This window comes from Durotheca rogersii (genome assembly GCF_024521655.1).
Source record: "Durotheca rogersii strain YMJ 92031201 chromosome Unknown GGS23scaffold_13, whole genome shotgun sequence".
Taxonomy (NCBI): Eukaryota; Fungi; Ascomycota; class Sordariomycetes; order Xylariales; family Xylariaceae; genus Durotheca; species Durotheca rogersii.
Genome location: NW_026251244.1, coordinates 528,277 through 550,991, shown reverse-complemented (window position 1 = coordinate 550,991; position 22,715 = coordinate 528,277). Strand labels below are relative to the sequence as shown.

Below are 22,715 nucleotides of genomic sequence, written 5' to 3'. Positions count from 1 at the left end.
AGGCTCCCCATGCCGTCCAGGAGAGCCATCACGATGCCAGCATACATCACCGCATGAACGAAAGTCTACGAGAGAATCCTCCCCGATTATGACCAAGTTGCCTCAGTCCTAAACCACCACCATCACCACCCCCCTACGAATATAGACGGCCTACGCCCCGAGCCACCGAATTTCCTTTGTAAACATCTACATGCGGTTGTCTGGGATTCATTTGATATGATCGGGCATGATTACACGATCGACAACGAGAACAGACCGGGACCCCAATAGAAGTAGAATACGCCATCGTACGGATTGGCTCCATCGCCGCTGCGATTGAGGCGTGCGAGCTGGCCCTCACGGCGATTACAATTGAGATTTTTCGCTGTCATACAGATTGTTTATTAGCCTTGACTTGAATGTCTCCGTTGGCCGCCGCATTCCACACATACGTGCGGGGAGACCTCCAACGTCGCAGCAGCTTTCCTACATCTCACCAAGCATCCTTCGTCGCTCTAATTCTTCTTCTGCCGGTCGGAGCGATTTGGAGCATGTCAGCAGAAGGTTCCTCTCTCGGGAGATGCCTGTGGGCTAGTGGGAAAGCGCGCAACGCGATGGGAATAATGGAGTGAAGGGAACGAAGCTCCTCGAGGGTCCAGCTCGAATTGAGAATTGGGATAGACGGAATAACGACCGCCGAGGGGGGGGGGGGTTGGGGATTGGGGGTTGGGGGTTGCCGGGGGATCTAATACGGGAGTCGGCCTACCGACGAACGCCTCGATCCAGTGGGGGATCTCAGCCATTGTGCGCAGGATGAACGCTCCGGCCCAGCACATGGCCCACTCCGCGGACTGGTCGATGAAGGAGAGCAGGAGCAGCGTGCACCTGGCGAGGTCCATGTCCGAAGCTGTGCGTCAGCTAGCCAGCCGAAGACGGGTCCGAGAGTATCAGCCTCGGCGATTTGGCTCGGCGGCTAGCGGCTGGCGGCTCTGGGGTAGGAGAGGAGGAGGAGGCTGCTGTGACCGAGATGGTGCGGACTGGGCGACGCGGGGTGGTACGGCGCGGTTTGAGGAGGAGGAGGAGGAGGAGGAGGAAAGAAACGAGAGGGAGATGAGGGGAAGTGGGGGAGAAAACCGGAGAGGAGGAAGACGACGCTCGAGAACACAGGAAAAAAAACACGCGCGCACGCACAAAGGGTCAGTCAGACTCACGCGAGGTTTTTCAGCCGGGGAGCGGGAAATGCCGTGTTTACACGCCTGGCTACCTACGTAGTTCACAGCAGCATGACAAAATTGACGAATGGCGCGGGAGTCGAGCCGCGGCCCCGCGTTTCTACCTGCTTTGCGGGATGGGCCGATACCGCGCGTCTCCCCCCCCCCCCCCTCCACCGCTCCCCTCTCCTCGTCCCGCGTACCGCCTCGCGGGCTATGCAGGGTCGGGAGCGCAAGTAAGATAGACGTCATAGGGTCTGCGGCCGGCCCGGCCCGGCGTCAGGCTAGCTAGGCTTGCGAAAAGGAGGGCGGGAAATTAGGGGGAGGCGGCGAAGTCGTCAAGGACTGGCACAGTGCTAGGGGGTACACCCGTAGATGACGTAGGTAAATATTTTAATATATATTCTCGCCCTGCATCCATCGATCCCTCCTAACCCCCCTCTCCACCCCTCGGCCTACCGCTTGATAGACTTGAGCAGCGACGTGATCTGCGTCCGCCTGCTGAGCCCGACCCGGTACGACGGCGTCCTGGGCACCGGCGTCTGCTTCGCCTTCGCCTTCGCCTTTGCCTTCTGCTTGTCGCCCTTTTCCTCCTCCTCCTCCTCCGCCTTTGCCCCCTCTCCAGCTTCTTCCTTCGGCGCTCGATCCGTTGTTGTCGTTAACGTCGTCGTCGTCGTCGTCGTCGTCGTCGGCTCTGCCGGAGGCGAGCCTTTCGAGTTCCTGCTGGTCTCCCGCAGCGGCGACGCCGCGCCCCGGCCTCTGCCCCGCGCCCCCGCCCCCGCCCGCTTCCGCGGCTTCTGCCCCCCCGCCGCCTCCTCCTCCCCCTCCCCCTCCTCGTCTGTGTCGGCGACTTCGGCGCCGTCAACCTGTCCCGGCGGCGCGGGCGCGCCGTCGCCGTCGCCGTCGCCGTCGTCCTCGGGCCCCCCGGCCGCGACGGCGGGTTCTGCCACCGGGGTCACGGCCGCTTCCGGTTCGGGTTTCGCGGCGCGGTCCGCCTTCCGGGGGCGGCCGCGCTTCCGCTTAGGAGGCTTCTCGGGCTCCTCGCTCCGCGCCTCAGGGGCGGGGGCGGGGGCCGGAGCCGGTTCGGCCGGGTGGTGCTCGGCGGCTAGCTCGCTCTTCTTCTTGCGGCCCCGCTTCTTCGGCTGCGGGGGCGGCTGGATGGCGATCTCGGGCTCGTCGACGGGTGCGGGCGGCTCCGTCGCGGGGATTTCAGCATTTGATTCGTCGCGTTCTTCCTGGGGGTCTGCTCGGGGCGAGGCCCCACGCGGACTGGGAACGTGGACTGGTTCGGCGGGCCTACTGCGTTCGTCTGGGTTTGGCGAGTTCGGCTTCCCTCGCTGGAGTTGAGGGTTTTCATTGTCTTTGTGGTGGTGGTTGGCCGTCTCGGAGTTCCGCGATTCGTCATGTACAAGTTCGTCCTCGTCCTGGATGCTCTTCGGCCTTTTCCTGCCCTTCCTACCTGAGGGAGTTTCCGCTTCGTAGTGCCTGTCTGGGCCTCGTATTGTATCGCCTCCTTCCTCTGCATCTACTAGTGGCACCGTAGTTCTGACTACCCTTTCGGAGTCGTGGCCAAATGAAATCACATCTGGGGAAGACGAAATCTGAGCTTTTCGTTAGCTAGAGTGCCAATCGTCCGGTGCAAGGGCATTACTTGCGTCGATGGCATGTGAGCTTCTTGGTTGGGTATCGGCGGCATTAGCCTTTTCCCACGGAAGCGGTGGCCCGGAAGAAGGCGCATATCGGCTGGGGGTTGGATACGCTATGGTTGTCACGCCGCTTGATTTTTGATGACTGAGAGAGTCTGTGAGACTAGAATAGCCACTCTGCGGCACGTGGATCTTCTGATACTCGAGTTTCTGCATGGTAGTGAGGTTGCTCTGGGCGACGTAAAGACCGGCGGCACTTCCAGAAGCCATAGAGCCGTGAAGCGAGACCCTTCTCCTCTTCGTTGCCGGCAAGGGAAACGATTCGACGTTTTCCCGTTCGGGAATCTCATCGTGGAATGCCTCGCGCCGAGGAGTTTCTGTATGGCCAAAATCCTCTAGGAGGGGCGCCTCCGTTATAGTTGTGCTTACCATGCCTTTTGGCTGGTTCCCCCTTCGGTTGCTATGCGATCTTTTGTTATCGTCCCTCGGGATCTCCGGACTGCTAGGTACATCCCACTCCCCAGGCAGTGTTTTCCGCGGGCTCGTAATGTTGGTCGCATCATCACTAAGAAGCGACTGATGGTTCCCGGGCCGGCTCAAGACCCTTGGGGACGTCACAGAAGTACCTGACGAGACATCGGTCTTAGTCTTGTCCCTGCCCCTGGCCGGGGACGAGACCTCATCGCTGTTGGCGCTGGCCTTCTGGCTTTGTCGAACGATATGCTCGACGAGTTGAGATTGCTCGCGCGCTCTGGTCTGCTGCTCATCGTAGACGCTCGCGAAGAACGACCCATCTGTTGTATCTGAGACCTGTGTCCGGCCAGGCATCCTGGGGCTTGGCGGCCTATGATACGGGCTCAGCAGCTCCGGCCGTGGCGGACTATCTACCGTGTAATCCCTCGAGGGAATTAACGGGATATCGCCTTCGTCCTCGTCATCGGAGTCGGCGATAACTCGGCGAGGCGCCATGGTGGGAAACCAACTGACGCGTCCGGACGCGCCTCTCTCTAGTTTGAAGCAGAGGCCAAATCCTACCCAGCTAGGTAGGTAGGTATGTCAATGCAACGGGCGCCAAAAAAGGCCTAGCTATGCATCTAGAAGGCTGGGTAGAGTGAGGGAAGACGAGTGTAAGTGTCTGAGTACACGGTTCGGAATACGGAGCCAGGTCTGTCAATTGAGCTAGTATACGAAGTAGTATCTTGAAGAATGTCGTCCTCCATCCGTCACGTCACGTCCTGTCCTTCCCTGCCGTGTCGTGGTTGTATTCTTGTACTTGTCCCACTTACGTAACCACCACGCTGTGCATAGATTCAGTATATAACTATACTGTGTCAGGTACTATGTATGTTATATGCATAGGCTGCCACGTGCATCTGGAATTGGACCACCTCGAGGGTGAAAAGGGGCATCATCTACTCATAGGCTGTAGTCCTAAGGTATTATCTATCCTACAGAGAATGATGCCGTCTATATACAAAGCCACCTCCGATCCATACCTAAATAACTTCAGTGCTAGTCCAAAATTTTGGCAATGCTTTACGACCAACCGGGTTGTCTTTGTTACTATGGTCATCCATCTTCCCTCCCCCCAAAAGCGACTAGGCTATGAAGTGGTATATTTCTAGTGCTTCACGATATACAATCAAATGATCCCTATACTCCCTTCGCCCCCGGTTGACATTCGATTGGATACACCGCCCGTGATATGTCACGCTAGCCTCTGATCCTTCGCCTCTTCGCCTCCGCTACCTGGTCGTCGCCGTCGTCCTCTCCGGTGTTGTTTGCCTCGACGCCCGCTATGCTCATGCTACGGCTGGACGTGGCTGGTATGCCAGTTGGCGGCGGCGCATTGCGCTCCACCTCGTTACGGAGGTCGCTTAGTAGCTTCTCTACTTCGCCAAACATACTACGCGTATCCTTGACAACGCCATTTTCGTCCACCTCGTAGCCCCTGTAGTCTTCACCATCGCCTCCCAGGCCGGCCTGCCGATTCGACCGTAGGAACGACGGTCCAAAGCCACGATACGGATCCGGGTTATACATGATGGCATTCGCGAACATGTGTACCAGCTCCCTCTCTAGCTGCGCGATATTGATTATACCCCTCGGCGGGACTAGATCCACCGACATCGGTAACCAGATGTTGGTAGCGTTCGATTCGATATCTGACATTGTCGCTACTGCCGCCGCCGCCGCCTTGGATCCTGCCGTGATAGCCTTCTGGATGCCCTTAAGGTCCTGCGGCCGGAGCACGATTTCAAAATACCCCGGTGCTGTTCTCGGCTTCACTGGATGCGCGAACATGTTGGCGTGACGGTGGCTGATGATTTGGTCGAGTGCGGACTGGCTGATTTTATTAAATGATCGAGTCCATAAAACATGAGTTGCCGGTGCTGGAGGCGCCCGGGTTAGAGGCGTATCCTGACGCTTCCGTTTGTTGGAGGGCAGGGTTGACACGTCTTCATCAGCTGTCGTTGTGTCTGCCGTGTCGCCGATATCTTCGAGCGCCCGAGGAGTTACCTCTTCATTCTTCACGTGGTTCGCTGAGAGGTCTGACTCTACCGGAACCTCTTCCGGCTGCACCGAAGGCGTTATAATCTTCTGTGCAATGCGAGGTGGCCGTCCTCTGGGTCGCGGGGCTGAAGCGTTAGGCTGTGGCATGGCCTTTCGTGCATCCTTCTTCTCGACGTGGTCGAGAGAGGCCTTTGGTGGTTGAGCTGGTGGAAGGGTAGGACTCATTGGTTCGGTAGCCGGGCTCTGGATATCGAAATAGCCGGTCACGTCGTCCACTCTAGGCGTTGCAGGTGTCGGTGTTGCGATCCACTTGGTGCCATTTCCCCTGATAACATGCGATGAAATATTGGCAGTTGATGTTTGTGGATGCGGTACCGGCGGTAGCCGTGTAGCCTGCGATACCACGACCGGAGTCTGCAAGGGAGGGGCATGTGGGCGATGAGCCGGATCGGTGGGGCCTGCCGGTTGAGCATGTTGGTTGTATGGAGCACTATGAGATCTCGGTGCTCCTTGTACCTGACCGTGTTGGGGCGCTGGTGAGGCTTGGGGTGTCGCTTGGGGTGTAGGCTTCACTGGAGTCTGTGGAGGATAAGAAGGACGGGCCGGGCCGGGCGCTTGCGTCCATTGTGCTGGAGGCACGGGCGGCTTTGTGGGACTGACGGCGGGCTGAGATGCCGATAAGGCAACGGGGGGACGAACAGGCGTCTGGACGTGCGTATTCTGAGCCTGATGCTGTGGATAGGAGCTGGGCCCCACATTAGGGCCTGGCGAGCTTGCTGGGAGAGTAGGGACCGAATGTCGATGCGTTACTTGCTGTCCGGCGCCGTCGGGTGTTGCATTTAAGGGCAGTGACGGCAGAGAAGGGGGTATCTGGCCATTCTGAGGAGGCAATAGCACTGGAGCCGTCGCCCCGGATCCCTGTACCGGGTGTCGGGGTTGCTGGGTATGGTGACCGGCGGGCTGCCTGGGACTCACATAGCTAGAGGGAAACTGAGGATGGCCGGGCTGATTTTGAGGGGAGTATGTCGGAGGTTTGGCAACTCCCGCGTTGTATGGAAGGCGGGGCGATGGGACAGGTGTTTGATGAGGCGGTTGATGCTGCGTTTGTGGCGGCGGAGACTGGTGAGATGGTTGATGAAGCTGATGAGGTGGTTGGTGAGGCGGTTGGTGAGGCGGTTGGTGAGGCGGTTGATGGGGTGGCTGAGGAGTTGGTAGGTGAGCGGGTGGGTGAGCTGGCGGATGAGTCGGCGGATGAGTTGGCGGATGAGGCGGCTGATTAGACAGTTGATGGGGGTGTTGATGAGACTGAGGGGGCGGTTGAGCTGGTTGATGTGGGAGCTGATGTAGAAGCTGATGAGGTGGTTGATGAGGATGTTGGTGAGGAAGCTGATTAGGTTGGTATGGAGGTTCCCATTTCAGGGCGGGAGTTTGAGGTTGATTTGGCTGTATCGGCGCTGGGCTTCTTCCTTTTGGCACACCTTCGGGCCGTTGTAAGCTATCCGCAGTAGGTGGTTGTGGCGTGGCAGAACTGGGACGGCTATGGTATCCTTGGATAGCCTGCGGGTGTTGCAGAACCGGAGTTGTGCTACCCGTTGGACGGGTAGGCTCTTGGGGCCGGGCATCAGGAGTGAGTTGACGAGCTTCGCTAGGAGGTCGAGTGGCCGGTGGTAACGGTGAAGGGACTCGGTGTATGGGCTTCCTTTCCTGCAACGGCTGAGGTGGACGTGACGTCTCGAGTCGTCTTGTGTGTTCGTGGATAGTCGGAGACGGAACTGGGTGTGGCGATGGAACTGGGACTGCTGGAGACGTCGGCACTGGAGGTGGGACGGATGTGGGCGCCGGCGTTGGAACTGGAGTCGGCGCTGGTTGAATCTCTGGTCTCGAAGGCTCTGGCCGAGTAGGCACTACGTGGTTGACAACTGGAAGCCCATTCCTGCCCGTCTCCAAGCGTTGTTCAAGACCGAGCGTGCCATCCCATTCGCCGCGCTCTATCTCGGCTAGCTCGCGCTGAAGTTGGTCGAATCGTCGCTCGTCTTCCCTGATCTCTCTGATCAGGCTCTCCCGAAATCGCACGTAGAGCCTCTCCACCAAGGTCGGAAGCTTTTCCCTCTGGTCGTAGGCATCCCTGACCGTGGGCAGAGGAGGGCTCGGAAGCTTCCTCTTCCTCGAGGTCGGCGACAGGCCGGCGCTGTTCCTCTCCACGGCAGCGTCGGCTTCGCGTTTCCGTTCCTCCCGCAGCAACCTCAGGGCGAAGCTCTGGAGGGATTCGGGGCTCAACCGGCCGGCGTCATATTGATCCTGCTCGTATATCAAGGGCGTGCTCTTCAGTTGCTCCGAGATATGATGGAAGGTGTTGTGGGCCAGACCATTCTGGAAAGTCCTGCTGAGCTCTTGGAATAGGGCAAAGGCTTCGAGAGGGGTGTATTCAGTCGGGTTATTATTCATGCCCCAGGATCCGCCTCGGCCGTGGTCGAGGGGACCGTCGCGTCGTTGTAGGAGATGGATGGGCGCCACGGTCTAGCGTTAAGGGTCAGCAAGGGTCACGACTAGCATTCCGGGACACGGCTGATTGGGGGGGGGGAAACACGGTCTTGACGCGTACCGAAATGGTCGAGGATGGCGGCTGAAGTCTATGCAGACTACGCCAACCACGTTGAGGGCGCGACGGCGGGGAGATAGGCGGATCTTGGGACGAAGGCGCTCGCGAGGAATATTTTTTCACGACCTCTCGTCGTTGGGGAGGGATCACGTGATTCGAGGAATAGGCAGACAGGTTGGTTGGGTGTGGTATGGCCGGCACGGGTGTGAGTGTGAGCGAGGGCGTGTGCTGTGTATGTGCTGGGCGGTCGGCGGGTGGCCGGGAATGCGCACCTGGATGCGGACGGTCGGAATTGTTGCCAGATTGACGGTTGGGGACAGTCCGGATCCCCTGGCGCGCACGGCCAAGCTGTACTGTGTGGCCCGTGGTTCATTTATTATGTAATGCAGACTGCATAATGCTAGGTACGTACCTGCCTGCACGGCACCCTCCCACTGCATAGCAGCGTCCTCGGGTACCTTACGTAGTAGGAGATAGGCACAACAGGTACCTGGAGGTACCTGAAAGGTAGGTACCTAAGTCTCCGACGCACTGATGTCAAGCTTCTATCATGGAGTCCTTCTTGCCTCCTTCACGATGCCTCTCGGTTTATCTCAGGTACCTCCTCTTCCTTCCTTGAGAGGTACCTACCTCTACTACCTCCCAAGGACCTCAGGTACAGGCACTCAGCTCCTTACCCCTTAAGCAGGTTTGTGCGTTGCCTGCATACCTGTGGATGTATGCCTTGAGGCCATTGCGACTAGACCCTCTTCGGACACCAGGTAGGGAGGGCATAGTTCTACTTTCAACTGCCAGCTTCAGCATCTACTTACTATCTCTCTACCTACGCCGCCTGACGGACGATACCGCAGATGAGAGGTAGGCGCCTAACCTGCCTCTCATCGGGTCTATACATACCTATAGCCTATCGGTACCTTTCTGCCTTGCTGATCCGTTAGCCAGAACCGCCTCTCTCGGCAACCGGTTAGGACTTAGCAGGTTAGGACTCAGGTTAGGACTTAGCACATGCCCCCAAGTCTATATCTATAGAAAGCTGGCCCTCCTAACCATCCTCGCCCCATGACCTGCGTGTCAGCCCTGCGCAGGCTTATCGCCCGCTACTACGTAGTATGTCGTCAGCTACTCTCCCACCGCGGCGTCTTCCCGTCAACGAGGCAACTTTGACTATAAATAGGTTTCCGCCCTCGGCTGCACATGCACACACGGACGCAACACGCCATCCACCACGCGGTAGAAGACAAGTGCACGTGCCGAGTCCACGATATCGATCTATCCTAGATGAGATGGGGAATACCGGTAGGTTAGGTATCTGAGGTCTGTACGTGCGCACATAACGTAGGAGGAGAGGAGAGGTAATGGGATCCATGTGGTCAACTGAGACAATCCGCGTCCATTCCCAATTGTGGCGGCCTACATTACATGTCGTCGGATGGAAAGGCTAACTCTACCAGACGGGAGTGTGTATATGTATGTCAATGCGTGCATACCTACCTGCATACCAGGTAGACATTTTACGGACAGGCGTATCAGCAAGTGAGCAATGCACACAACACTTACAGACACGGCCCACACACATCGTTGGATACCCCAGAATCGATTGTGTGACGGCGGCTACGGTGGTGACAACCCGGACAGCTGTAAGAATAAGGGGCTTGCTGCATGCTCATAAAGCTACCCTATAGGCACGTATATTGAACGAGCGCATGAAATTGAGGGGAGATTAGATACCTACCTACCTCACAGCTACCTGGAGAGATTCTGTGGCCGGGGGATAGGCTAAGCACGTTCGAAATTACGCATGTGTAGAAATGCGCAGGTGTGTACACATATATTTAGTATCTATGCATGTAAATGTGTAGAATTGTCAGGGGCACGGGCGCCGTCGCGCGGGCTATATCTGGATAGGCAACGCCGCATCAGTCAAGAGACAAGACGCCCACGGAATGGTCCGATGTTTTTCTATGCAACTTCATTAGGGCATCGCCTCTGGGCAGCACCTCATACCCGTTAATACACATGCACACGTCCAGGTCAGGGGGACAGGTTTATGCGCGAGCACATGAGCACCCAGTTAGGCGGTAGAGGTAGCTTGGCTGAACCCAACCTGGCCTGGCCCTAACCTTCTTACGGACGCGCCTCCTATCTCGAATCCATGGATGCGCGTACCTGGGTAGGTAGGTACTAACATCGTTCTAGGTCGCCTAATGAACTGAACCCATACCTACATTAGGTAACGAATGCGTTTGGGGGGGTTGGTGTCGGCGAGATTATCGAGGAGCAATAATACAGCAATAACAATCATTATAATAACAGCAGTATTGAGAGAGGCATTGATACATTGCCTACCTGAGTTAAAGTCGATGGGTCTGTGTAGGTAACTCCGAGTGTCTGAGGGTCAGAGAGGGTGGGGGGGAATTGTCCGGACATCTCTATTCCATATACGCACGTATGTACACACATACATGCATGCAACAACATGTAGGCGCAATTTGTCGAGAACCTCTTCGCGTGCCAATTACACGCATGCATACCAGCTCGAACTGCCTGCCCTCCCCTGGTGGTTAACATGGGCAGCGATCCCGCGACTCGCGACCTCGCTGGCCCTCGGGTCATTTGATTTGGATCATCGTCGTCGTCGAATTCGCTCGAGATCATCAACACAGGCACACATGCACATATGACCAAGGCCCTGACGAGATCATCCCGACAACTGACGGGGGGGTTTGGGCAGCGCAACTAACCTCCTTCGAGCTAGGAACCTACCTACTAGTTGTAGCTCTTAATTGCCTTAGACGGGTACTACGTAGTTGTATACATACTATGGATATGAAGTGTTTTCTATTGCTCCCTAGGCATCGGCCGGCGTGCATATACAGATGATGTGTAGTTTGTAGTGTGACGAGTTATGGTTGTGTAGTACGACGATAGAGGGGAAGATTCGAAAGGACAAGATGGCACAAAGCCCTTCGGCAAAACTCCCTCATTGTCATGAGATACGAGCATATTTCGGTTGGTATTAAGTACCTATCTCGATACCCTTGCCCAGGCCAGTCCGGTCAACTGCCTCCAGTGCTGTAATTACTCAATACCTTCCTACATAGGTACCTACCACCTACCACCGTTTCTCTAGGTATCAACTGCTTGCTACCGACCGCAAGTACTAATTAAATACTGCCCGTATACCCAACTTACCTATTCGAGTCCAGCCTTCCTATTCCGGCCATCCCCTTCCGGCATTGCATGCCGTTGATCTTATTGTATTTCCCCCTCTCTCTTCTTTTTCCTTTTTTCGACGCCGAGCTGTTTCGTCGCAATCTGGAAGCAGCTGCAGTAACCGCCGCAGCAACAACATGGGAAGTCAGCACCACCACCACCACCACCACCACCGCTAGACCCCCCATAACTGCCTACCTGCGTCTCCATGCATACGCCATAGCTAAGTCTAACACACGCACATATGCGGGACAAATACCTACCTACCTTCAGTAAGTCCTGCGAGGCTCAAGGTCCCACCCGTAGGCAGACTCTACTCATAGACATTAATTGCCCAGCCATTCTCTAGGTTAGGTTAGGTGGTTAAGGCCCTACCTCAGACGGGTGTAGTTTTTATACTCAGCGGTGCGCAGGTAGTGCCTAGGAGGTATGAGGGATTGGTGGCTATCTGTTCCCCTTTACGTCGGTCCAGCTGGTATATATTGTACATACGCGACTTACCTCCTCCCCCTTTTCCTTCTTTCTTTTTTTCCCTTACCTTTTTTTTTTTTTATAACCTTTAGCCCGCGGCCCATTTTGACGCGGCCAGTCAATCAATCATCCATCATCGTCCCCAGTTTCGTGTAAGGACCCGCCCTTCATTCCATCCCCCACTGCCAACCTCTAATAACCACCCCCCCCAGGTAACAGCCCCCCCCCCGTTTAATACCCCCAGTTAATTAACAACTCCCCCCCCCAGCTCCTATCATTAAAAAAAATAACCATAAGAATAATACACCACCACCTTCGCCGCTATTTACCGCCACAAAGCTCTGCCTGCCACTTACTTCTCTTCCACGATACCCTCAAACTTCCGCTCACACCTCGTCGATTCATTTCTCTGGGGTCCGATCTCTTTTTTTTTCTGGAGAACGTGTTGTATGAGGATAACGCAAAATCACCTGCCCAACATGAGCCCGACCGACGAAGAGCTCGACCGTGACTGGCAGCCCAATGGCCGGCGCCCGCAGTCGTGAGTTCATCCCTTCCCTTCATACTTGTCCCCCCCGATCGCTCACCTCAAGCAAGGGGTTGGTTGGGAGGGGTTGTTGTTGTTGTTCGGTCGAGGAATGACTAACGAATGTCTCTCTCCTCCTTTTCCCCCCTTTTTTAGTACCATTGCTCAATCGTTCAGCCAAGAGCTTATGGATATCTTCCGGATCGAGAACAGCATTGCCGACCTGGACGAGCAGGTGGATAGGCGGTCAGTCCCACATCCCGTGCCTCCCTTCCATTACTCGACAGCGACCGCCTCAGCGAACGGGTGGCTGATCTTGAGCCTTTCCCCACCGCCTATAGAAAACAGCAGGTCACGACAGGCCAGTCCGAGCTGGAGGCCCTCGAAGCCAGGATCAAGGAGATGGAGGACCGGCTGAAGAGCCGGCTGCCGGGCGCCTCGGGCGGCGCGAGCCCGCGCGCTCAGCGACAACCCGCCGCCGCCGGCGTCTTCGGCCAGCCGCCGCTGGCACCGGCCGAGAAGGACGCCTCGCAGCAGCCGCGTTCCCGCCCAGGTACGGCGAAGCCAGCCCATCAAGCCCCCGGCCACGGAGGGGCCATGCCTCCGACTCCCACAGCCAGCGAAGGTGAATACGTGCTCGTCAATCATAGCTCCTCTGGTGGTGCCGGCGCCCTCGGTCCCCGAAGATTTGCTGACTGTGTCTTGGTCTCTAAAGATGGCGACCGCGATAACTAGGTCCGCGAACCGACCCGGTCTCCCGTAGCTGTTCCCGCCCGTGCCCCCCTTCCCAGATGAGACGAGTGGTTTCTTTCGCTCTGGCCTCCAACCGATCCCTTCCCCCCTTATTATCCTCCAGACCCCGCGGCGACAAAAGGTACAAGAAGGGATCCGTATGCACGTACGTACTCGGCCGCGGCCCTCAATCCTGCGAGCTGAATAAGGACTGGAATATCATCAGAGGCGGTGGCTGGCTACTCGGACGCACGCAGCGGGCGGATCAGTCCAATCGCCGGTTCTGGGATGGCCACGAGCGACCCTGAGTCCGGCGCAAACCGACTCATCGCCGGAAGGCAGGACAAACCCGATCGACATTTCCCCGGCCTTTTGCGACCCCGGCTTTTCCTTTAACCCCCTCGCCCAGGATATATCCCCTCGTTTTGGAGAAAGACGGTGACGAAACCCCCCATTTGACTGCCCGTCTGGCGTTAATGGCGTCCCCATCTCCCCTTCCCGTCGCTTCGGTGTTGTTTTTTTTCTCTTCTTCATATCAAGGCGTCATTTCTAGTATCGTGACTTGAAACAGTCCGATGTTTGGGCAGAAAGAACGGAGGAGGGGGTGCAGGTTTTGGTCGTCTCGTAGCAACGGATAGAGCGTGCGGACTAGCGCTCATCGTACATCTTTTTTTTTCTGTTTTTACCCAGCATGGCCGTATGTAGTAGGATTTGTCACCTTAGAGGGAGGGTTTTGGGGTGAGGCGAGGGGTCGTCCGCTTCGGACGAGGCTCGCGGGGAGGAGGCCCGGGGGGCCAGAGCTAGAAGAGCTCGTGCGTGGGGTGGCATTATATATATCATGCCCTCGTCTAACACGGTATATGCGTCCACCTCGTCGAGCACACCGGCTCAACCCTATCCCAGCCGGACGGGTCCATTGTGCATAATAGAATCTACCCACCTTGTGCATCGCTCGACCCCAGAGAGATAGGAGAGAGAGACGCGCCCGCGGATGGCATCCTGGATGGACCAATAACACCGGCCTGCCTCCCTCCCTACCGAAGGTACTCCCTAATCTTCCTAACCCCCCACTTCTTCCAGATCCCGCACCATTCTGTCCTTTTATCTCGCCCTCTACGCGCAATCCGCCCACCCTAGATACCTAGGTACTTACATAGGTAGGGTTCCTGAGAATGAGAAAAAAAAAACATCGACGAGCCTTATATACACCTGCCACCCGAAGAAATTTCCGCTCTCGAGAACAGTATACGGTGGTCGAATCCGCGTAGAAGCACGTCGTCGCTCGTAGCCTCTAAGCTACTACCGGGTAGGTTTGGTGTGCTTGTCTCGCCCGCCTCCATACGTGCGGTATCCAGACGAGGGGAAACATGGCCGGCGACTGTATTCTCCCAGAGGATACGCGGGTGGAAAATGCGATGTCTTCCACAGCTTCTTCTGCCACAATACTGGTACTTGCCCGCCTGTTCAAAGTCAAATGGCCCAAGCTGTTACGATGTGCGACGAAGGGAGACGGGAGACCTATATCAACCTGTGTATGGTTTAACCTCAGAGCATAACCTCTTTGTCTATCTCGGAGAATAGAAGCACCGACATACACGACGTGTATACATAACGAGAGGCTGCGTCGAACAGGCGAACCTGACTAATTCTAGCAGCAGAAAGCATCGAATACGAAAGCAACTTTGTCGCCTTTCCGGAACATACCGGTTAGCCCACACAGCTAGCTAACCCCTCAGACCTTGCCGCTTAGGATACGAGTGGGCTTGTGGGCGTGGGCATTTCGATCCCTGCCCTTGGCGCCCACCGCTCGCCTGTAGTTGTCAGTGTTCAGAGGCTTAGTGGCCGCACCGAACTTCTTGCCCGAGATGTCGAAGACAGCGAACAGGCTCTTGAGGAACACGTCGCCAAAGATACCCTGCACGCCACTGAATAGACCAACGGATTGCAAACCGGAATAGCACATCTCGTTGGTAGAGTGGGCGAATATGAAATACTCCCCAGGTATCGTGCCAACCACTGTGTTGCCTCTCGCATCTCCGATCTCCCAGGTGAAGTCCGGAGGCGTCGAGTTGCACGGTAGCAACCAGCCATAGTCGGCGTACGAGTATTTGGAACCGGCGACATTGAGAAAGTACTGCTCGACTGCCTCATCCGGCGCGAAGAAAAGGGTGGAGCCTGTGTCGATGATGACATCAGGTGCCTCGGCGAACTTGTACTTTACGTTGACGCCCTCGATAGAAAAACCCGTGTTCTTGACGCTCCAGAAGCCTTCCGAAGTATCCACATCCACATACCGGATTTTAGAAGTGTGCAAGGTGTCGTCAATGTATCCGAAGTTGAAGGACCCATCGCTGCCGTTGTGGCGTAGGTCGACCGTGAACAGAGCCTTGCTCAGCACCTCAGGTAGGAAGTCGAGGAGTGTCTTCTGCGGAGGGACTAACTGAGAAATAGACGGCCAGGCCAGGCCTACAAGGCCGGACAGATACGAAGACTCGGTGAAAATGTCCGATACGGATGTCGCCGACTCGATGGTCATGTTCGGAATGGATATGTTGCCAAAGGTGAATGTGTCACGGTAGCAGATGCCCTCCGAGTTAGAGAAGTCGCCATAGATGATGGACCACGTGCAGTTATCGATCTTGCGAGAGGTGGAGGATTTACTTGGATCCCAGACGGTCTGTCCAGCAACATCCTGTTTGTCTGTATCGGTTGAGAAGATCCAGCTATAATAACAGTCAGCCTACGGATCTCCCTCGGACGCGGCCGTGGCTCAGGTGCTATCATACGTGTCAGACGAGCCGGTATCCAGGTCTAAGATTAGCTGTTGCGGGGGGCTGCCGATGCCAACAGGGGTAAGCCAGAGCACATCGCCATCTTTGGAGGCCGATGGAACGGTGGTTCCTAATTTCCCTGTTAGTTACACCGACGCTCGCGGGTCGAAGGACTCGTCTCACCGTTGAGGGGTTTGTCACCATAAGTGGTCATAACCTTCTTCGCTGCGGTTTTGTGGGCATCGACGACGTCCTGAAGGCCCGGCGGGATGTTGGCCTTGAACTTCTTCAAGGTCTTGAGATACTCGGTAGGACCGTGTCGGGCGACATCGACCTTGGGGGTCTGGGAAATAGAGAAGCTATGGCCAGCATTGCGGCCAGAGCGGGCAGCGTGGGTGATTGGGTATGGGGGTACTGCAGAAACGAACGACAGGCAGAGGGCCACGGCAACGAGGACACGGGTGAAGACGGCCATCTTATCGAGGACGTCTATGCCGATCTCAGGGCTAAGCGTAGCAGGGCTGAGGGGGGGGGTGAATTAGGACCTAGGTAAAGAGGACGGCGGTTTAGGGAGAGAAGGGGTAGGTGAGGAGAGGAGAACGAAGGTGGACGATGTTTATATGGAAGGTGGTAAGGGGAGGGGGGGTGAGGTGAGGTGAGGAGAGGAGAGGCGCGGACTCGAAGGCGAAGGCTTGCTTGAACAACGAGTAGATTTGGTAAAAGCAAGCCAGGAAAGAGACAAATCGGCCAGCGGCTGCCTTCGATGCCTGCTGCCTCGCCACATCAGACGAGTGCTGGAAGGCGGGAGTACATGTATGCAGCACGCTCTTTCCTCCGAAATCGAGGCTACACATTCTACATATAACCGTCCGCACGCATAACATCCCTTGGGTGTACTTAAGGTGCCTATCTTAGGTTAGGTACCTACCTCTCTCTCTCTTGAAGCCGTTTTTATAGGTACCCCCTATTATACCCATCTGCAAGTATTCTCTACCTACCTACCTACCTACCTACCTACCTAGAACACCTCTTAACCCCGAGGCGACGGCAGCTACCCGGAATGCTCGCTTGCCTCAAGCCCAGCCAGCTGCGCGTCCGACCCAGGACAGCAACCGCGTACCCGGGCTGTGTATACGTGTGTTCGTACATGTGATAGATGGCGCATGTGTGCCATCGCCGGATAGCCGCGATATGATGGGGGCAGGCAAGGGGGCAGCTAGTAAGAGTCAGGTATATTGCGGTCTGCGCTGGGGTCGTTCCCCGCAGCCACCTTGCACCCTCGAGCTGGGCCGTGCGAGTAGGTATGTGTGATTGATTACCTGCAGAGGGCAGCAACGTGTGCGGGAGCGTCCCGGGCGGTCGTAGGGGGCAGAGGCAGCGGATGTACGTGCGACGACCTGCTACACAAGCCGGGTCCAACTTGGGGCGGTTGTCCCAACAGCTGTTTCTATCTTAAAAAAAAATTTACGTAAAGCGGCCCCAATCGCTAGGAGAGGAAGAAAGAAGGGAGCGCAACGTCCGACAGGAATACGGGCGTTAGACGTAGGGAGGTATGCCGGTAGTCCATCTATAGCAACCTTACCTACCTACCTCTCTACCTACCCTGCTTAGGCCGGCAAGTCACCCAAGGAGGACGGAGGCGGACGAAGATAGGACTGCGTGTGTACACGTACACATACCTACCTCTACTCATATACGCGTGCCGACGTGACGCTCCTAGGCAGCTACGGACCTATAGGAGGTAGGTAAGTAGGTACTTTGGGCAGGCAAGGAAGGGCTACGAAGGTATAGGAGAGTGAGGAGGTAGGTAGTTAGTACCCGACGCTGGCGGATATTTGCAGGTCCCCTCTCCTTTGAGGGAGCGATCGCAGCATCAGGCGTAATCTTGCGCAACCGCGGCTACGTGATGTGTTTGGGTCGATGTCGCGACCTCATCTCACGGGGACGGGTCCGGTTCCCTGGCCTCGTGTACTCGCCGGGGTTATTGTATACCTACCTACATACCTACCTCTCCTACCTACCTAGGCAGGTATGTCACGTACCTCCGTGGAAGAGCTACCTATTCATAGAGTTTATTAGGTCGCTACCCAAACAAGCGGACAAACACCACCTAACGTAATATCGACCGCATTAGCCCGCAACGCTTGTAGGTATGTGCAGAGGAGGTAGGTATGTACCTGGCGTACCTGAATGCGTTCCTCCCCCGTCCCCCCTATTTCGTTTCCTACGAGGGGGGCCAGGGGGCGGACGGTACCTCTTCTTGCCTGACGTAAACAGTATACCTCCTCTGCTGCCCCTTCCTGAAAAGCACAAGAAGTGTATACCTCCTACATAATGACGTACACGTATTAGGTAAGAGGCGACAGCTAGTCACCCCCCGCCACGGTTCTGGCCCGAGTGCTAACGTTGAGGAAGGGGGGAAAAGGAAGGGACACACAAACGCCTCAGCCAGCAACCTCAACTTACACCGAACTAGCCTGGCTACACAGCCAGTATCGGATGGCTTCCCTTGCCGCATTTGACCTGCCCTCTACTCTTTCGTGGCCGAGGTGTGCAGATATCAGCTACCTATGTTGTTACCAAACACCCTCCTCCGCCTCCGCTCTTTTGCTGTTTCTAGCCTTTTCATGTCTTTGCCCTCCCTTATGTTGCCAGAGACAAAAAGACAACCATCTCGAAAAGGGGGGTCAACGGTTGTCAGCGTAAAACATGACTAGCGGCTTCCCGCAGGCCGCGGGCGTCACGGAGACCAACTCTAGGGCGGGGGGCCCCCCGTGAGAGTACCGCCTGTCTGCCTCCCCGTCCACCGCCCGCCGTAGAGGGGAAATAAGATGAAAAGGGGGAGACAGGGGGTCGGCGGCGGCGAGTCACGCAACCAGATACACACATCCGGACCTCCCAACACCCGTAGCACACGCACACACGTACTAGACTCTAGATCGGCATCGCTGACCGCGTATTGGTACGCACGAACTTGAACTCGGCCCCAGATGAGCGCGACGAAACATCGATATATGATACATCTATTTCCCTCTAGGCTAGTCGCGCCGCGGCGCGGTCGGTGTTAGTAGCTGGAAAGGGCCCGTGAATGAACAGGCACAGAGCACGAACGGTATCACCGAATGGATCATTCCATTCGTCAATTATCTCTACCTGCAGCCGTACGGTACAGCTCTACAGCTCTACAGCTCATCGTGCTTCTTCTGGCCCCCCTCCTTGTCTTTCTGCTCCTCCGTCATCTTCTTGATCATCTCCTCGATCTCCTCCACCGTCAGGCTCTTGCCGTCCTCCCCGATCTTGAAGTAGTTCTTACCTTCCTTTAGATCTATCGTCGGCTCCGAGCCGTCGCTGCCCGTCTTGGTCGAAGAGTTCTTCGCCTTCGCCTTGCTCTTCTTCGGGCTGCTGCTCTTCTTCTTGCTCTTCTCGAAGTTCTTGACGCTCTTCATCGCCAGGTCCATGCCCGCCTTCTCGAGCTTGTTGGTCTTCTCTTCGAGATCCTTGGCCAGAAGGACTGGGTTAGCCGTCTCGGGAAGCTTCTCCTGCTCAGCGAGCTTCGTCTCTAGCCACCCCAATATCGAATCGGATAGCTCTGTAATCTCCTTGAGGTCGTCCAGGGTATATAGGGGTGGCACAGGGCCACGGTCCTCCACGGTGGCCGTGGTGGTCGATGTTGTGGTCTCATCGTCCTCGAGGCCGTCAAACTCATCACCGTCCCGCGAAGGGGCTTCAGTGACGGTTGAGCTCGCTTCACTTGTCGAGGTAGTGCTGGCGCTAAGAGAAGATAGATATCCTTCGGCTTCGGCGATCTTCCCCTTGATAGTATCGATGAAAGTGCCTGTCTGGTCCAGCAACGTCTTCAGCGTCTTGACTAGTTCTGGCCTCTTTTCCGCCTCCTCGATTCTCTTCTCGACAGGCGAAACCAAACTCTTCAGTCCCTTGAGTCGGGACTTCAGCTCCTCGCGAGAGGCATCAGCCCCGTCGTCGTAGAGCCATTCGCTAGCTTCGCTGGATTTCTTCTCTAGTTTAGCCCGTTCCTCCGAGGTAGAGGCGGCTACGAAAGATTCTGTGTCTAGCAGATCCCGAACCTTGTAGGTGAAGGCTTCAAGCTGGTTTAGGGCCTCTTCTCTCAGACGCCGGGATCGGTCGGATGCTTCAAATGCCTTAATACGATCCTTTGCCTTGGTGATTTCGGCTTTTGGTAGATCTGGCACGCCGGATTTCTCCACGGTGTATTTGACTGGGATCACAACCAGCTGCTTCTTCTTCGGGGCGGGGCTGCTCTCCGGCGATTCCGTAGATGTCGAAGATGAATCCGTCGAAGCGGCGCTAGACTCTGTTGTGGACGAGCTCGATGTAGTTTCGGCTGACTCCGAAGCTGAGGCGCTCTCGGAGGCCGCGTCGTCGGCACTCTCCGCACCGTCCTTCAAAGGCTGCTGGTCCTTATTCTTCCCAAACCCGAAGAGATTCTTGACACCATCGATCACTGAACCTTCCTTCTCCTGTACCTCGGCTTCACATTCGACGGATGCTTTGTCAACCTCTACTTCGCCGTTGTCGGCGCTGAGCCGCAGTTTGACCTTGAAGTGGATGTCTGACTGAGAGCAGCCTTTCTCGACGAGAGATGCAACAGTGGCAGTCAGATTCTTCGTTGTCAAGATCGTGGTCTCGCGGTCCACAGACTCGCCTTCCGTTGAGGGCACCTGCTGATAGAAGCGGACAGAGAAGTCCTCGTGGTTCGTGAAAGTAACCTCCTTTGGGGGAGCACCGAGGTGGGATCGCTCGGTCCAGAGTCGCTGTTGCTGGGGCTTGTCCTGGGGGTTGGTCCACTTCATTCCGGCGGCGTAGTAGGCCCCGTCGGCAATTCTGATCTCCTTAACTCGGAAACTAGGGCTAAGCTCCGCTGCCCGGAAGGCGGCGCCAAACACGGCCGCCTCGTCCGAGTTGACCGTTCCGCGGACTTTTTCGTCCCCAGCGATCTTCTCTAGCCGCTTCTGGACAAAAGGCGTCCGTGAAGAGCCTCCGTGAAGGATGATGGAGTCGAGTTGCTTTATATCGAGCTCTGCTACATCTAAGGCCTTCTGAACGACGGCACCAACCCTCACGGCATGCGCCTCAGCTAGCTTCTCAAATTCTGCGCGGGTGATCCTATACTTGAAGTCGATCTCGTTGTAGAGATCCTCGAAACTCGAACCCGTCTCGGCGTTGGCGCTAAGCACGTGCCTCAGCTTTTCTGCGTCCTTGAGAAGCTTCGCCACAGCCCGGCCGTGTCGCTGGATTCCCTCTGCTGTCACCAAGGCTTTCTTTGCAGCAGGCGTCTCGATGAACTTGGAGACCATGTCGTCGACGATTAGGTAGTTGAGAGCGTCGCCACCAAGAGTCCTATCCCAGCCGGTTCCGAGAACGTGGACTTCTTGGACAGTCTTGTTCAACTTGCCAATGTCCTTAACCGTCCGGCCCTGGAACCTCAGGATGGTTGCCTTGGTGGAGCCAGCGCCCATGTCAAATACCATGTGGTGTTCCGGCTTACCCCCTTCGTTAACGGTAGGAAACGTCCGGCTCGTGGCGTAGTTCAGCCCGACGGCGAGGCCGTCACTAATCAGCGAGAGAACCTTGAGGCCGGCAAGCTCTGCAGCCAACTCCACGGCGCGTTTCTCCTCGACGGTAAAGAACGGCGAGACGGTGATGACGACAGACCGAACGCTATTGTCTGGGCCAGCCAGAGCTTCGGCGTTGCGCTGCACACTCTGGAGCTCCATGGCCAGCAGTTCCTCGATCATCCACGCGCCCTCGTTGGCAGTAGCCTTGCTCTTGAACGCGACAGTACCGCGGGTCTTGTGGGCTTCGAGCTGAAGGTCCGGGTGTCGCGCGGCATACTCTTTGACGATGGCGTCATCGGTGGGAAGGCCGAGGAGGGTCTTGAGGTTGGGATATACGTCGCCAGGGAATCGAGCCGCCAGGGCCACGGCATCTGAGCCGTAGGCCCTCTCGGGGTACTCGCCGCTCTTGAGGGCATGCTGCGCGGGTTTGAAGGCGACAGCAGAGGTTTCCTTTCGTCGCGAATCCTTAGTCAGGACGATCTCGAGCGGGATGCCGGGCTTAACGAGGGTCGCTTTGATGTACTCGGTGCCAAGATCGATACCGAGGACGGCAGATATGGCGAGGACATTTGTAGAGCAGAGGAAGACTGCGAAAAGTAGTATTGATCGAAAAGAGAACGTGTGTAGCATCTTGGGCGTGAGGGGGGGAGGGGGAGAGATGGACGGAAAGGCGAGATGCTCGCCGGCGGAAGGGTGGTAGGCCAGCTGTCCAAAGCTTGTCGAGAGTGAGAGGGATAGGTTATGGGTTTGATGGTATCCTGAGAGGGAGGGTGAAGAGAGATATAATCTAACCCAGCTTCTTTTTGTGTGCGAAGCAGCCAACGGTGTCTTTTGTATCTGCAGGTCTTGTTGGGAATTCCTTTTTTTTCTTCCTCGGAGGAATCTGGCCTCAATTCCAGCCAGGACAGAAACTACTGTTATTGCCCAACGGCCATCTGGGCTCTGCCTGGGCTTTTGTGATGCGCGCAAGGTGAGCTTTCCTGGCGAGGGTACATGAGGAGAGGACAGCTGGTTGAATTGAAAATGAGAATCCTGGCACGGCGGCTCAGGGTGTTTCCCTTGAAGCCACCGATAGCGACACGATTGGCTCGATAGCGAAATATGGGTCGAAAACTGGACAGATCTGGAAATTCTCTTAGGTCATCTTGTAGGCGCCTTCAGGGCATGTGACCCCCTGGCTCGACGCCTACCAGGAAAGAGGAGGGGACGCTGTGGCTATTACGTACAGCGGTGCGGGTAGTCGGTAGCCGGGTGTCTGTCCCATTCCCTTAGGTGGGTGACCTTACCTCTAGAGGTAGGTAGGTACCTAGGTAGGTAGGTGCTGTCCTGAGCAAGGAGGGGTAATCATGGCTGGGTACATCCTTAAGTACCCAAGGTGTCTCTGAATGTACCCGCTGACTATAGGTATTGCCTGCAGTACAACACGAACCCGGGTACCCAGGTACTTATCTAGTAT

At 56.3% G+C, this 22,715-nt stretch overlaps 5 protein-coding genes across 5 annotated transcripts; 1 reads left to right on the top strand and 4 right to left on the bottom strand.

The window, feature by feature from the left end:
- Positions 1-1,614: 1,614 nt before the first annotated feature.
- On the bottom strand, positions 1,615-3,805 carry GGS23DRAFT_610595 (uncharacterized protein; the record flags this gene model as incomplete). Its single annotated transcript, XM_051520340.1, has 3 exons — positions 1,615-2,649; positions 2,720-2,791; positions 2,842-3,805. 3 exons carry the CDS (start codon positions 3,803-3,805, stop codon positions 1,646-1,648), a joined length of 2,040 nt encoding a protein of 679 aa, XP_051371119.1. The 3' UTR covers positions 1,615-1,645.
- Positions 3,806-4,232: 427 nt separating this feature from the next.
- GGS23DRAFT_572275 (uncharacterized protein) lies at positions 4,233-8,216 on the bottom strand. The gene is given in 3 exon segments (XM_051516614.1): positions 4,233-6,615; positions 6,628-7,867; positions 7,953-8,216. 2 exon segments carry the CDS (start codon positions 7,793-7,795, stop codon positions 4,550-4,552), a joined length of 3,234 nt encoding a protein of 1,077 aa, XP_051371118.1. The 5' UTR covers positions 7,796-7,867; positions 7,953-8,216; the 3' UTR covers positions 4,233-4,549.
- Positions 8,217-11,982: 3,766 nt separating this feature from the next.
- On the top strand, positions 11,983-13,234 carry GGS23DRAFT_99125 (uncharacterized protein). Its single transcript, XM_051521446.1, has 3 exons — positions 11,983-12,174; positions 12,316-12,405; positions 12,501-13,234. The coding sequence occupies exons 1-3, from the start codon at positions 12,083-12,085 to the stop codon at positions 12,892-12,894; spliced, it is 576 nt and encodes a 191-aa protein (XP_051371117.1). The 5' UTR covers positions 11,983-12,082; the 3' UTR covers positions 12,895-13,234.
- Positions 13,235-14,623: 1,389 nt separating this feature from the next.
- On the bottom strand, positions 14,624-16,137 carry GGS23DRAFT_597629 (acid protease; the record flags this gene model as incomplete). Its single annotated transcript, XM_051518650.1, has 3 exons — positions 14,624-15,614; positions 15,678-15,792; positions 15,846-16,137. 3 exons carry the CDS (start codon positions 16,135-16,137, stop codon positions 14,624-14,626), a joined length of 1,398 nt encoding a protein of 465 aa, XP_051371116.1.
- Positions 16,138-18,657: 2,520 nt separating this feature from the next.
- Positions 18,658-22,344, bottom strand: GGS23DRAFT_572244 (actin-like ATPase domain-containing protein). The gene has a single exon (XM_051516613.1). It carries the CDS (start codon positions 21,887-21,889, stop codon positions 18,845-18,847), a length of 3,045 nt encoding a protein of 1,014 aa, XP_051371115.1. The 5' UTR covers positions 21,890-22,344; the 3' UTR covers positions 18,658-18,844.
- Between the last annotated feature and the right edge of the window lie 371 nt (positions 22,345-22,715).

What these genes read in the sequence shown, in the direction of transcription:
- GGS23DRAFT_572275 (XM_051516614.1), bottom strand. Translation starts at nt 7,795, where the DNA reads ATGAATAATAACCCGACTGAATACACCCCTCTCGAAGCCTTTGCCCTA.
- GGS23DRAFT_572244 (XM_051516613.1), bottom strand. Translation starts at nt 21,889, where the DNA reads ATGCTACACACGTTCTCTTTTCGATCAATACTACTTTTCGCAGTCTTC.
- GGS23DRAFT_99125 (XM_051521446.1), top strand. Translation starts at nt 12,083, where the DNA reads ATGAGGATAACGCAAAATCACCTGCCCAACATGAGCCCGACCGACGAA. An exon ending in AATGGCCGGCGCCCGCAGTC is followed by an intron (nt 12,175 to 12,315) that starts GTGAGTTCATCC and finishes CCCCTTTTTTAG; the next exon opens with TACCATTGCTCAATCGTTCA. An exon ending in GACGAGCAGGTGGATAGGCG is followed by an intron (nt 12,406 to 12,500) that starts GTCAGTCCCACA and finishes CACCGCCTATAG; the next exon opens with AAAACAGCAGGTCACGACAG.